The sequence below is a fragment of the Hirundo rustica genome, chromosome 19, assembly GCF_015227805.2.
Source record: "Hirundo rustica isolate bHirRus1 chromosome 19, bHirRus1.pri.v3, whole genome shotgun sequence".
NCBI lineage: Eukaryota > Metazoa > Chordata > Aves > Passeriformes > Hirundinidae > Hirundo > Hirundo rustica.
The window spans coordinates 2064603-2080000 of NC_053468.1; the positions used below are offsets into that span (position 1 = coordinate 2064603).

At 45.5% G+C, this 15398-nt stretch overlaps 1 protein-coding gene across 15 annotated transcripts in view; it reads left to right on the forward strand.

The window, feature by feature from the left end:
* Window positions 1-15398, forward strand: part of BCAS3 (BCAS3 microtubule associated cell migration factor) — a 297790-nt gene that overhangs the window by 124316 nt on the left and 158076 nt on the right. For 13 of the 15 annotated variants that reach the window (XM_040082187.2, XM_040082182.2, XM_040082188.2 and 10 more), the window contains 2 exons: window positions 1312-1508; window positions 2898-2995. In XM_040082187.2, coding sequence (XP_039938121.1) covers window positions 1312-1508; window positions 2898-2995 — 295 coding nt within the window. Of the gene's footprint in view, window positions 1-1311; window positions 1509-2897; window positions 2996-4490; window positions 4532-5141; window positions 5519-15398 lie in introns of those variants that run through there. The other 2 variants (XM_040082192.2, XM_040082195.2) reach the window with 2 other exon arrangements.

The window sequence follows — 15398 nt, forward strand, 5'->3', positions numbered from 1 at the left end:
ATACACAGATTACTTTATCTGTGGCCTAATTTACGCTGCTACATAAAAGCTACTTGCTTCAGAAACGGCTGCAGCCAAGCTGAGTTAGGCTGAGCTAAATGCAAAGATGGAAATGGAGCTGCAGAGGCTGTGGTTGTTGTCTGACATTAGCAGAGAACTGACATCAGCCAGGGTTTCAAATTGCTCCTGTAACATGGAGAATCACTACTAGCATACATCTGTGTTCCTGCACAAAAATCTGCTCCCATGGATTCCCTCGCTAACTTGCATTTCTGCTGTGAAGCTGATTGTTGTTTTACCAGAAATTGATGGGAACTTCATAGTCCATTTTCTGTTTTAAAAGTATGAGTTCACCAGAGCTTAATATTTGCATTTTGTCTTTCCTTTTCCTGACCTTTAAAAGCTCTTTCTGATTTTTAGTCTTGTATTGCGTGATCTTTCCAACCTTAACGATCCTATTCTCTTGATTACAGAAGTTGTATGCTTTGTTTACCCTTTTATTTACAGCTTTCCTGATCTCAAACACCCTACTTCTGCTGAATTGTCAGAATTTTGGTCAAATGGATGTGTTTGTGTGGAGCCTGTGTGTGGCACATCCACGGTTGTGTGGCTGTGCTGAGCATGACCTGGGCTCATCCCGGCGCTCTTCCCATCGCTCTGGGTTATGGATCTCGTGCTTCCCACAAGATGCTCTGTGCCAGCCTCTCCTCACACGTGCCAACAGGAATTAGGAGCTGTGATTTGCAATCCAGCTCTCACTGTGTCCATGGGAAGCAGTTTAAGCTGTGAACTTTCACAAAGCAGCCGTAACAAAGCTGGGAGGAGCTCTCTGGAGGCGCTTCCCTTGCCCTGCTCAGGATGAGGGATGTCTGGGGGATGTGGGCTCTTGGTTCCTCTCTCTGCTCCATGCAGATTCAGGCAGAAATGTGTTCCCTCTTGGTCACAGCATTCGAGTTTTGGAGTGTATTTCTTCATGGCAAGGGGAGGAGAGAACAGGATCAGGTGAAGTGGTGGCCAGGGTGAAGTGTTGGTCTTTAGAATAATTTAACAACTGGAGTTCAGATTTCTGAGGCTGGTGGTTCACGAGTTTCAAGTCTCTTCAAGCAGCTCTTGGCTTTGGCCAAAGCATCCGTTCTCTAGCAGAGATATCCCCAGTTTCCCCTCGTTAAACATTCCCCCAAACAGCCTGGCTCAGAGATCCCTTTTCACTGGAGAGCAGCAGGATTGCAGGAGTCCAGCGTGCTGAAGGATCCGTTCATTACAGGAAGCTGCAGCTCTGTGTTAATCACTGCCCATCTCCCCTTCCCGCAGGTGGAAATCGTGACTCACACCGGGCCTCATCGCCGCCTGTGGATGGGCCCTCAGTTCCAGTTCAAAACCATCCATCCCTCCGGCCAAACCACCGTCATCTCCTCCAGCTCCTCCGTGCTGCAGTCGCACGGGCCCAGCGACACCCCGCAGCCCCTCCTGGACTTTGACACAGATGATCTCGATCTCAACAGCCTCAGGTAAAAAAATAACACCAATTTCCCAGCTGTCTCACGTTTGTTGTGTGCAGAACCTGCCACGTGTGTAGGACGTGTCACAGTTTTTATCCGCCTTGTCCGGAGGAAAGTCTTGGAAGAGCGCGTGACGTGCCAGCGAGAAAAATCCGTCCAGGCCAAGCAGCTCAGATTCCTTTTGCTGCCCCTTCTTGGGCACATGACAGGGAAGGACAGCACAAAGCCTGGTGGCCTTGCTCAGTGTCCTCTTGCCTTTCAGTTTCTGCGTTGCTTAATAAATTCATTTTCTCAGACGTGAGTGGGAGCTTTATGCCATGAATTTAGACAGCGGTCAGTGTGTTGGAACAGTAAGTGAACTTCTGGAATGTTTTCCTCCTCCCTGTTTTTATTTTTTTCCCACACATTTCTTTCCTTCCTTATAATTCTTTTTCATGTGTTTTATTCATCTGGTTTTGGACATTAGCTGATTTGGAATTGGGGGCAGAGGGTGGGCTTAGGGAGGGGAAGGAAGGAGAGTGAAGGTAACTGTGGCTTTACATTTACTGGTGATTTGTAGAGAGATTTATGCTCCAAGTGTTTGTGTCCTGCCCAGCAGCTCCAGATTTAACAAGTTTCCATGCTCCTGACTCTGCATGTGATTTGAAGTCCAAAGTTCTGTGGTAGGGACTTGGATTGTTTGGGACTGTGTCTGAAACTCTTAGGAGTAAAGCAGTAAAGATGGGTAATATGACTAATCCCATCAAAAGTGGGCAGATTGTCCTTGGACTGGAAACCCTTGGGTCTAAAATCTGTGATTTCTGCTTGTGCGTAATTACTGCCACACATAAGGATATGACTCTCAAATATTTTATTTTTTATATATATACATGTATACACATGCAGAAAAGAAGCAGAAATAAAAAGAAATAGTACAGATCTATGTTACAGAAGGAATCAACAATTACAAATGGATCTTTTAAATGAGGAGGGCAATGGAGGCTTTTTAACCAAGTTTGGGTAGGGTGAGCTTTTTCTTTGAGGCTTCCTCAGAGCTCCCATCTGAGCCATCCTTTGGAAATACCCACTTTGAGTCTCTGGGCGGATTATCACAATCTCAGCTGCACCTAACGAGGAAAAGAAGTTTCCAACGGTTTTTAAGCCATTTCACAGTTAAATTGCTGCATGTCCCAGCTGATTCTGATTTGGGTGAGATTGGGCCCTGCTGAGCAGCGCCAGGTGGTGACTGTGACTCCTTTTCCCAGGGAAGGGGTGGAGTCCCCAGCCCTGGACCTGTTAGAAAAGAACTGGGTGTGGCACTCAGTGCCATGGGTTAGCCGGTGAGGAGGTGTTGGGTTGGATTTGATGTTCTTCGGGGTTTTTCCCGGCTTGGTTGACTCTGGATTGTGTGGTTGGCAGGATCCAGCCGGTGCGCTCGGAGCCCGTCAGCATGCCGGGGTCACCGCGGCCCGCGGCCGACCGGCGCGGCGTCTCCACGGTCATCGATGCTACTTCAGGTAGGACCACCCTCGGTTTCTCTTCCATCTTCATCAGTCTGCTCTTTTGTTTTGGCTGGTGATGTGTACTAATTGTTGCCACCAAGGTTGTCCTGGTTTTGTGCACTGCAGGGTAAGTGCTGTCTCATACAAACACTCAATCCTGCCATAATGATGATTTTTATTTCCCCCCGCCTCTTACCACTCAAATGTGAAGTCATAGCATTGTGGTAAGACCTGGACACACTATTTATGTAAAGTTTAACATGAGCTGTAGAATGCTACAAACTGCCTAAACTAAAAAGCAGAACATTTACAAATACTAACACTGAAATGCTTTTATTAATGAATGCCTAAAGCGTAGAATATTACAGTTCCATCTCATTTATAAAGTAGCCTTCATTGAAATGTAATCATAAATGTAATTGATTTCTGTGAACAGTCAGGACAACAGGAGAGTTTATCTAATGTTTGTGTCATAGGCACATTTTCACTGCTCTGCTCTGAAGAGAGTGTGTAGATTTAATACCACAGTGGTTGTGTTAATATCAACAGAGTAATAGATGTACTATGAAGTTCTGTTTTCCCCTCAGTGCTGGGGAAAGCCTGTCTAAAGAAACAAGGGCAGGAGCAGAGCTTTATGTTCCAGTGCAGCTGTACAGCGTCTGAGGGTCCACACAGCAGGATTTTGTCAAATAAAATCTCTCACAAGTAGAATTATTAAACACACAGCATTAGTCAAACAGTCAGGTCGGAGAGGATTTTAATCTTTAGCGATTTGAAAATCCCTGGAGGCTCCTGATTGGATTGAGGTTAAACTGTAAAAAGAGACTGTAACACGTACAGAAAGGGGTTTCTGAAGGTTGGTTTAAAGAGAGTTAAAATAAAAGCTCCTGTTTCAGACTCTGTTTGCTGTTTGATATAAATGCTGAGTCCGAGATACTTCATTGTTTGCCAAATGAATTTATTTGGGTATTACTGGATATTTCATATATGTGTTTATAACAGAGTTCAATAGTAACCACGTTTACTTTGGCTATTGAGAATTGTCCTTATAAATTCCATTTTCAAATATTTAAAAGTTGTTAAATTAATTCCTGTTGGGCTTAGACAAACATCTGTTGCTGGTTATTGAAAGGGAATTTTGTTTGTTTTACTACATGGCAAAGTAATTTTGAAAAGAATTGTTTGATACAGAAGAAAATATTAATGCATCAGTTATGATTTTTTTTTTTTTTTTTTTGCCTGGTTCATCTATGCTTATTGCTCCTAAAAGATTCCAAGTTGGAATCACAGGAGTGCTTCAGGCTGTGTATGTGACACTTGAGATTCAGAGTGATTGATGGCAGAGCTGTATCAGCTGATAGAGAGGAGATAATCAGCATTATCAGGGTGGGGATTTTTCCCTCCTGTGTAGGAGCAGTGCCTTCACCTGTAACAGGGACGTGCAATAATTCTGAAATGTCACCATTCTGTAGCTGTGGCACTTCCTAAAGCTGTGTTCCTCCATCTACAGCAGAAGCAGTGCACACACAGGACTGAGCAGCTTTTCCTGAGGTGTGGATGGGGCTTGAATATGAACTGACTCATGTGAATGTGATGAAGCCTCGTTTGTAATGCCTTTAACATGTGTGTCCATATTAAAATTGCCCAAATCCATTGTGTACATTGTCAGGACACTGAAAATATATTTACTGTACAGCAGTGGCTCAGTTTGGTTATAGCACTTCATAAGTTTCTCATAAACAATACGTGGGTTTTGTTAGGGACATGCTGATGGCAGTTTTTTATTTACTTCACCCAGACAGATTGGGTTGGAATTGATTTTTGATTCAGGGATTTTAGCATCTCCTTGCAGGTTTTGTATTGCCTGATCCTCCTTCTTTCCTATGTAGAACTTAGGGGTTCAAATTCTAAATTGTGTGATGGTTTAGGTTTGTGAATTGTTGCAGAGTAAAGGAAGCGCAAGGAAAATGTATACATTGTTTTTTGAGGTTTCAAAATGTTTTGTAACAGGGCCCAGCAAAGGAAAGAAGAGTATTTTATGCTTATTTTCTTCTTTTCCCACCCCTGAGATGTGCAGAAAACTCCATCAATCTCAGCTGTGGATGGGGAAGGGTTTGGTTTTAATACCACTCATGTCCAGCACTGGGTTTTTATGTTCCAGTCCACCGCTTGGAGTATTCTCATTTCCTGCTCTTCCCACGCCGTGCCCTACACGGCTGATGTTCTTTATGGAAAAGACGTTTTTAGGTTTGAAGGATTTTTAAGTAGGTCGTAAATTTCTTCCTGCCCGAGCTGAACCAGGAAGCGATTGTTCAGCTCTGCCCCTGCACTGGAGCCTGTTGCACTTTATGAAGATGCTTATCTGCAGCTTTGATTGCCTGTTGCTGGGAGATGCAACCCGTGTGGCGCCTCTGCTTATCTGACTCATCACTTCTCCTTCCTATCAAAAGACTTCAAGTACATGTTTATCATCTCCCATTATCCTTCTGCCTTGCTCAATAGCTTCCTCCCTTCTCCCCTGTTGGTGACAATTCTTTTGTTGCATTTAATAAGCAGTTTGTGCGTTTTTTTTAAAGCGTGGTTTTCCCCATGTGTCTGTAAAACTGTGGTGTGCTGAGGGCAATCTGGTAAGATCACCTGTGAAAGTCTTCATTTCAAAAGTGCAAAACTCTAATGCTGTTATCAATAATGAAATTTTGCAGTGGCATTCTTGAATCTGTAAAGATTACTTGGATATATTTCAAAAATGCATATTACAGTATGGTTTTCTCAACTCAAAATTCTCCTGAGACACTCTTCCCTGGTTATTTTTTCAAGAAAATTTGCAAAAATTCAGTCACCTAAAGCTACTGGACATTTGTCCCTCAATGCACACATTTTAGTCATATGCATCATAGAGAGAATCTACCCTCAAGGATTAAATGCGCTGTAATTCCAGATGCTATTCCAGATTGGCAGCTGGGAATGTTAAAGGGGGACAACAGTGAGTTTAAATTAAAGCAGGAAGCCTTTGGTGGTGCTGCAGCAGCAGAACCGCTGCACAGGTAGGAGCCGCTCACTGTGTGCAGCAAGCAGAGGGTGTTTGTCCCCCCTCCCCAAAGGCGTGCTCAGGCTGTGCGCTTGGCTTTGACACACGTGGGTCAAGTCTTAGTAAATCAGGTTCTGTTTGTGAGCCCAGAAATGAAAGAGAAACCCTGAAGAGTTCTCTGAATTTTCATTCTATAGCCTGTGGAGGAACAACATACATCGTATGTGTTACATATCTGAAAATCAAACCTGGTGGGACTCTGTGAATAATGAATGATGCAGGAATTAGGGGTGCAGGCAGGTTAGGATATCTGTACAGTCAACTCTGAGCTTTCAGAGCTGGAAAAGCTCTAGGGAAAGGATTTTGCAGCAGTTGTGGTCAGTGAGCTTGCCCACACAGCTGCACTGAGTGCACACAGTGTTTCCCTTCAGCTGCACCCCAGGTGTGGGCTCAGTGACTCAGGTGTGCTCAGTGACTCAGTCCTGCTCATTTTAGACAAGTGGCTGCATCTGTGTGTGTGTCTGTGGAAAGCCTTGTTTATTCCCTCACACAAAGAGCTTTTGGACACTTATCCATCAGCCAAGTAATGATTTGGTTGCATTGCTAGTGGAGGATGAGAACACTGACAGAGGAATTGTCTCATCTTTTTTTTGCATCAACCTCTTCCTTTGCTGCTGGGAGGAGATCACAGAATAGAATCATAAATCTGTTTCTTTCTTATGTGGAATAAATGCAGAAATTGAGTGGGAAGGATTTCAGTGAATGGCATTATTTAATGAATAAAATCAATTTGTAGAAGAAAAAGATCCTGTGGATTCTTTTTCTCATTAATTGTGTGTGGGGAACTTTCATGTTCTCAACTGAAACCTGGTGAGTGCTGTGCTGCAGGGGGATGCACACATCATTTTTTAATGAAGATTGTTTATTACTGTTGCATGAAACTCTGACAACGCTAAGCTCTCTTCTGGTTACTTCAATCAATGCCCACTTAAAATCAGCTCGTAATTTAGTACTTCCCTTTCTTTTGTGTGTGACTGGCTGGTCAGGGACAGGGAGCTCTGCCTGCAGAGGGTTTAATGAACAGAAGAATTCACTGGGCCTTTGTGCGGGAGGGAGTTGTCCTTTTATTGTTCCTCACCACACCTGTGAGGAGGTGACCGTGGGACAAATTTTTACTGTCCAGCAATGCTCTCAGTTGGAATTTAATAAACACTTCTGCTGTCACACCTTAAACCATCTGAGCTCCTTTCTGTTGCACGCATGATCAAATATTTATTCCCAAACGCTGTACACCACAAAGCGCTGCCTGGCAGCAGCGCAGATCAGTTATTCAGGTAGTAAAGATGTGTGAATGCAGCTGGCAGATGAAGTCACCAACATTGTGGATTCCCAGGCTGTCCCTGCTGCCACAGGCAATAAATGCCAGGCTGAGCCAGGGCTGGGCTCCCGCTCCAGGAGCTCTGGTGTCAGGGCTGCTCCCGTGGAGCCAGCCAGGGCTGCAGGGAGATGAAATCAATCCGGGCTGCAGTCCTTGACCTGAACCTGTAATTACCTGCATGGGATAAAGGTGGTTTGTTGTGGCAGATAGAGATTGCACTCAGGGCTGCAGAGGATAATGCTCAGCTTTGAAGGCAAGGAAAGGGTTTGGCCCCTGGGCTGTTCTTCACGGCAATTGAGAGGTTTTAATAATGGGCAGAGAACAAGCTGCTCTTAGGGGGCATCACCTGTTCAGTAACACAAAAACACCGACCCAGCACTGCTTGGTTTGTAGTTATTTGTCCTGTCAGCTTAAATTTACATGAGTCTAAGTTATGCTTCTTTCCTGCAATGACTTCTGTGCTGATCCTGTTAATATATCTATTTAAAGTATCTATTAGGTTACCTCTTTGCATAACATTTTATGCATATTCCCTGACTGGCGACTGCACGTGGGTATCTCAGGTATCTTTGTTTCCTCAGATGTGCTCCTGCTCTGTCCATCCAGCTCATCTGCTTTGCTGAATGTGTGAGCACGAGCTGCATAATGCAAAATTCTGGTACTGCGAATGTTTTCAACTTGATTGATTTCAACCTAATTTGAGAAAATGTTATCTGATGATTTTTGAAGAGAGCCTTAAGACAGAACTGACTCCAAGAGGCTCCAAGATGCCAATGCAGTGTACATGATTACATCTAGAAACAGCTATGCCCTATAGACTGGGGAGCTGCGAGGAGAAATTAAAATGACCTGACACTACTGACTGGGCACTTGCTGCTGGATCATTGCCTGGACTGGCAAAAGACTCAGCTGCAGGGATACATGGAGGAGCATTAATGTCTTGAAACACTGGTGGGTGTTTTCTGGAGGCAGGAGAAGTACACTGGAGAGGGCAGGCATGGGAGCAGTGAGTGGAAGGCAGCCAGAATCATTAGATACTGATTTAATTTTCCACCCTGTGATGATTGTGGGTGGTTTAGTCAGTTCTGGAGGTGGCAGCTCACTCCCCACAGCACAAAGTGGTGATGTGGGGTAGCTTTACCCTGCAAGGGACAGAGGAGACTCCTCGTGCCGGTCTGCCTCTGGTACAGCTGAGCAGTCTAACAGTGATTGACGCAATTCATCTCTTCTAAGACGGTTGCATTTCAAACCAAGCCTATATCAGCTTAAAAAAATGGTGCTGCACGCATCTGATTTCACTGATGCGAGTGAAAAAATCAAAAATCAGCAATTTCTAGACCCTGCTGTGTTGGGTGGAGTTTGACTTTTCAGCAGCTGAGGTGCTGCTGTCCTTGTTCACCTCCCCCAGGTGATTTTTGGCGCAGCAGTTCCTCTGTTGGTGTCACAGCTCCCTGCCAGCCGCGCTGCGACCTCCCCAGCACGGTAACCAAATCCAGGGGAACGGGGTTTTTCTTCGCTCAGGAAGATAAGCAGCAGTGGGGCCCCCAGAGGCGCCGAGAATGGTCACTGGCACGGAGCTGCTGCTCCCAGACAGTTGTTCTCGTGTCACACAACCTGCCTGACGCGTGTACGGGGCTCCATTAGCGCGGCCTCTGCAGCGTCCCACTGCTCAAGTGTGAGCTGCTCGCTTCCAGCTGGGGAAGCCACCTTCAGCTGATAGCAGCTGAAAAACTGCAGTGGGCTAGAGCGTGGTGCAAGCACAGAAATGCCTTGGGTTTATTTGGGGGGGAAAAATAATGTTATTATCTTGGGCATTTTGTGCTAGTTAACGAAAACTTGTTCTTAATACAAGATTCTTATGTGCCCCTTAATTATCTTTCATTAACTGTTGTTAATGCTGTGTGTAGGTAGCTTTAAAGCTCTGAATAAGTGGGAAGTGTTGAGTCTAATCATATCTGACACCACAATCTTCTGTGGAACAACACATGAGCTGAGATTCCCGATGGGCTCCTGTAGGATACAATATTTATTATAGCTGGAGATCTAAGAGCTCCCAGCTACTGTTAAACTTACAAGAGATCCAGAAACCTCAGTGTCTGTACTTGTGTTTTGAGAGATTGCTCAGAAATAACACACCACTGGTATTTGCAGGCAGCATGTGCATTGACATTTCTGCTCTTTTCCTGCGCTGCTTAAAGGAAGTGTTTTGCAAATCTTTATATTTTTATAAGCTTGTAACATATTCTAAGCTCACCTATTAATCTAGACTGCTTGAAATGGCCTTAAAATGGATGAGCAAGTTTTGAATTTTGGAGTCAGTATTGTTTCAGGGAAAGCTTTATTTGTAACCAGTTTATAATAGAAACATTTTTATTTAGTGGTTTCACTTAATCAGGCTTTATCCTTCAAAGTGTTTGCTTACCATTTCCCATGTTTGCTTTGAAAACATCTAAATATGCCTCACTATTTCTTGTTGCCACTTTGGCCTGCAGTCTCTGTTTGATGTTAAGGGTTTCAGCCATCAGGATTCTGGTTCTCATCCTCTTGAGATCCTCCTCCCCTCTTTTCAGGGAGTGTTCCAGAACATCAGCCCTTGTCCTCAAGGCTCTGCAGACCCTTCCTCTTGCTGTGATTTTTAATGTAATATAAACATAAGCACTTGTTTTCACCCCTGTTAATCCAAAAGGAGCAGGTTTTAGCACTTGTCCGTTGGAGTGTGATAAGGATGCGTGAGCAGAAGTGTGGATTTGGGGATGTGACACATAAAACTGAGCTATTTGGCATGATAAATTAGCCAGGCATTTCTTCTACTCTAAGGTGGAGTAATACCTTGAGGGTGTTCCAATCCCAGCCTCCTCACCCTGGCTACTCACTGGAGTAAAGATGTTCTCTGCTGGGAATAAATATTTATATCCAAGTTGAAATACAGCCTGTTGGTGCTTATTGTGTATATATTTTATTGCCTCGGTGACGTAAAGGGTAAAGAAACAGATGGAAAATATTTTGTTTTCCTTAATTATCCACCACTGTGGGATACCCATTGGCTTGGAGCTGTGGCTCCTCCCCTGCTTTGGACTCCATCCCTGGCATCACCCCAGCCAGATTTTAATAGTTCTTTATCTGCTGCTTGCACTGCTTTTAACTTTCACTTTTTATTACAACCCAGGCTAAATTGGGTGCTGGTTACTGCTCCGGCTCTGGCTGGAGAGCTCTGAAAAGCCAAAGCTGGTGCCAGGAAGTGGCTGCTGCAGAGAGCAGGGGGTGAAAGGAGCCCCTGATTGTCACCATCCTCCTCCTCAGCTGCTCTGGTGTGCAAGGAGAGCCCTGGAGCTCCCAGCCTCCAGCTGTGGAGCTTTTATTCCTGCTTGGAACACCCACCTGAGAGTCTCCTCCTTCCAAAAGGAACAGAGAATCTCTGAGGGAGCACGTGCAGCCAAGCACTCCCTGTGCTTAAACCTGGTGCTGCTCCCCTTGTGAAGGTGAAAACAAGCAGAGCACAGTCAGCAAAGGACAGAAAAGAGGTTTGGGGTTGTTGGCATCGCTATCCTGGGATTTCTCCAGGTGAGGGGTGGTCCCTGAGCCCTGGTGCCCCGAGGCTCTGCTCAGTGCAGGCCTGGGAAATGGAGCAAGGGAAAAGCAAAAGGTGCTGATATGAACAACATCTGGTTTTTGCTGGAGTTTGGCCACAGATTTAAGGCCTCCGAGTGGATTCCTGGAGCCTTCGTATCCTATCCCCAAACCAACACGAAAGCCTTTCCAAATACATTTTCTAAGCTGTGCGATTGTAATAGTCCTATCAAAAATCCCGTGTCCCCGGGTCAGGTGGGGTGCAGACCATCCTCTCCTGCAATCCCGGGCTTGCCAAGCCTTCCTTCCCTGTCGTTTCCCTCCAGCAGCAGCGGGCAACCATTTGTGCCTCGTGTGGAGGCCCCGGGGCCGTGGCACAGCTGCTTTCCCTGGAGCTCACATCTGCTCAGGAGCAGGGCTCGCCTGCCTGGCCCTGTGTCCCAGCTGGCCCACCTGGGCTGCGGGAGAGCTGCTGGCTTTGTGAGGCTTTGGCACGGCTTGGAGGGCTGGGAGTTTTGGTAACTGGTAAATGCCTCTGCCATCCCCTTTTGTGTTGAATTTCCTGGGCTCCGAGTCGCGGTGCTGTAGTGTGAGAAATGATACATTCGTAGCACCGTTCAATTTTGGGGCGCTACGAAGAATCCACTCCAGGAAAGTGATACCCACTTAATCTTGCCTTGATGCAAAAAAGCAGGAGAAGCTGCTGTTGTAGTGAGGATCTTGCTAGCTCCTTGTAATTCCCATTAATTGCAATTTTCACCTCTATTATTTACAGCAGGAATGCTGAGCAAACCTCTCTGTGCCCTACTTTTTGCCCATCACTTAAAATATATTTTTAAAGTAAGGATAATTTTACTTGTGATTGAATGTCAGATGTAGTAAATGGTTATGGATCATCTGCGAAGGTTTTGCGTTGCTGGTGGATTTTTAACAAGCAGAAAGTTGCCATGAAAGTATTTGGAGAAGCAAAAAGTGCTCTGGTAGTCTTTTGGTTTTGGTGTTTGTGTTTATGGTCTAAAAAAAAATATCCCAAATATAAAAGGAAACCAATACTCAGTATGCAGTGAAATGCTTCCAGGGAGCTATGTTTTAGCACTGAAGTTAGATAAAAAATTCACTGTATCATAAGTGGACCATTTCCCCCTTGATTTGTGTCCAAAATATGAGGAGAAATCTTGCAGCTGCATTATGCATTTTACAAAAGAACATATGCATGCATTTAAATCATTTACGTTTCATCTTTGCTTTCTCTTATTTTTACCCCATATTATGATGAGTGACAGCGTGTTTGGAAAACTGAGGTTGAAAGCAAAGTTTAAACTTTGATGCCCAGTAAGCTGAACTGCCAGCAGTGCTTCACTATTTCATGATTTTATTTCAAAGTTTGGCTCGTGCTTTTTTCCTTTCTCTCCAATGAAACGTGACTGAAACTTTGTGAATCTGGCTGACCAAAAAATAAAAAAAGTTAAATTACCCTGCACTTGGTTTGTGCTGGCCCCAGAGTTCCTGCAGAGGAAGATAATCCGTCCTTATGGAAGCAAGCCCTTGGGAGGATGCACAGCTTGGAGATGTTCTGGGGCAGGGCTCAGTGAGTTTATTCATTGGTGATCATTAGGTGGTATCAAATATTCCCCATGCTATAAAATGGTTTTTGACATGGGGTGAGGAGGAGAAGGCAGAGGGGCACGAGCTCTGTCTGGTGTGGCCATTTCTCAGCGCTACCATTCCTCAAACTACAAACACAAGTTTGATTTCAGCCATCTACTCAACGTTTCTAAGGCTCTTGCCAGATGATCCCAGGAGTGGGATTGCAGCAGGTGATGTATTTGTTAAACTCCAAACTGATCCACTTCTGCAGCAGGAGCTGAAATAGAGTTTGGGCTGGGGGTGTGACGTTTTGTTTAGTGCCATCAGCAGGCAGCACTCCCGCTGCTGTGCGTGAACAAATAAAATCCAGCTTTATTGGCCTAGTTCTGGCCTTTTAATAACCCTTCAGTGAGGGATTGTGCAAGGCGTGAAGTGCGAACGCCCGCTGCGGGTCACGGCACGTGACGGGGGCACACGGAGCTGCCAGGGGGTGGCAGGTGAGGGCTGCTCCCCTTTTCCAGGGGGATTTGGAGCCGGGCTCGGGAGTGTCAGCAGCGTGCAGAGGTACCAAGTGATGCCGGGGAGGGAGGTTTGTCACCCTCCCCTCGTCGCACAGAGCTGTCCTGGTGTGACACTGCCACCGGAGCGGTGACGGGACGGGGTGCCAACACCCCAGCCCGCCCTGCGAGGAGCCAGCTGCAGCCTGGGCTCTGTCACACAGCCATGCTGGGCCAGGGTGGTCATTGCTGCCTCTGAGGGCTGGCAGGGACAGTTTGACACGCACAGGGTGTGCTTGTAAATGTGGGTTTGAAACTGGGATATCTGCACGCGTCTCTTAGATTCAGAGCTCAAAATACAGAAGGACTTGCATCCCTAGCAGCTTGCAGAAATTCCTCCTCGTTGTCTTCACCTTCCACAAGAGTTAAACTTCCAGTTCTTAATTTATTTTGCTGGTAAAGATTGACTTATAATTGAGGATACCACGTGGAGGACCTGTAACTTATTTGTATATCCATCCTTGCATGTTTAAAACCAAGTCAAGAAACTAATGAGGTTACAAAAATATTGCTGATCCTGAAGCAAATACAGTTGGAGAACATATGCTTTGGTTTTACATTTCTGCCTCTAAAAGGTGACATGTCCCGTGTTTGTCATTTAATTTAACATTCTATATATTTTTAAACGGCTGTATGATTTGAAGTCTCCAGATGCCAGGCTTTGTGCTAAATGAGGTTGACAGTTCAGTGATGTGGAAGGCCATTATCTCACCTTTGTGCTTCGAAACTGTAGCCACTTGCCTTTGCCTGCTCATAATGCATTTACTGCCTTACAGCCCAGGAATTTTTAACACCTATTGAAAGCATTAATTAGCTATGCCACGCTCATGAGCGCTTGAAGTGAAAAGCAGGAATTGATGCTGCTTTTTGAGTTGGTATTTCTCCCTTTTCAGAGGATAAGGAGTACCTAGAGAAATTAACCCCCCACATTCCTCAGGCAGATTCAAGCCCTGACTGTGCCCTGGCCATCACCACGAGTGACAATGTCACATCAGAGCTTCTGTCCACATCCCATCGCTGTCTGTGCCTGAGACACGAGGCCATGTCCTGAGAAAAAGCTCTAAATGGCTCCATCCCTGCCAGCTGGTGCTATCTGTAAACCAATAAACCAAAATTCAGGCTTTTGCATCCCATTACTGCTGTCCTGAGTCAGCATCTCTCAGATAGGATCATTTTTCTCTGCCCGTGGAAAACAGATAATCATTACTTGGCCTGTTGAAGTTCAGTAATGCAAGAATAAACGTGTCACTTGGATCTTAAAAGCTCTACCAGCTAGAAACTCTCCCTCTTGTCTGATCAGGCCTCCAGTGCCTTTGATCACCATTTTCTCCTCTTTCTCAGCAGCAAACTTCTTGGTTTTCCCCATTTTCCTGGGCCCTTGTGACAGTGTTGTGCTGCAGATCACAGCTGTGCTCAGGCACCATAAGGTTTGTATGATTAGTCAGCATTTGGTTTCCATATATAGCAAAAGTCTGGAGAGGATATTCTTCTACATATTTCCAGGCAATAGGATCAAAGCCCTCTCTAAGTTCTCAATTTTAATTTATCTCCTCTTGCTTGCTGTAGAAGGAACATCAAATGGAGTCTGTGTTTGTGGGAGGGAAGGGAGCCCTTTGCTGCTCCCAAAAGTACCCAGCATTCATCCCAAAGCTTCAAATCCTGCCCTTTCTTCCTCCAGAGCATTGCCAAGCTCTGAATTTTGGGGTTTGTGCCTGTTTCTACCCGGGTGTGCCTTCTTTCTTTGAATCCTGGGACTCCTCCCCTTTTTGTTTCATTTTTCCTCAGTTTTTCCTCTTGTCTCTGGTCACAGCTGCTGAGCACATCTTCCACCCTTGTCACAGTGTTTTCTGTAGTCCTTGATCGCTGTGTTGGCTCCTTTTCTGCTGTAACACAGGCACAGCTCACACCCTGCATCGAAGGGATTCTTGTTCCTGTCTTGTCTTTGGAGTTTTTTTATAAATTCCCTCAAGCTCTCTTCCTGCTCCTACTACCTGTCAGTATTTGCCTGGAGAAGTGGCTGCCCCATCCCTGCAAGTGTCCAAGCACCAGGGCTTGGAGCAGTCTGGGACAGTGGGAGATGTTCCTGCCCATGGCAGGGGGTGGGCATTGATCATCTTTAAGGTCCCTTCCCACCCACCCCATCCCATGGCTCAATTTACTCCTCCACAAGAAGCAAAGATCTGGAGAGTAAAATCTGAACCTTTTCAGATTTCCACTCATCCTTCAGGTGTCAGCTCCCAGCAGAAATGTGAGAACTAACAGCACTCGGAGCTGGGTCTGTGAGGATGGGCAGGTGGATGC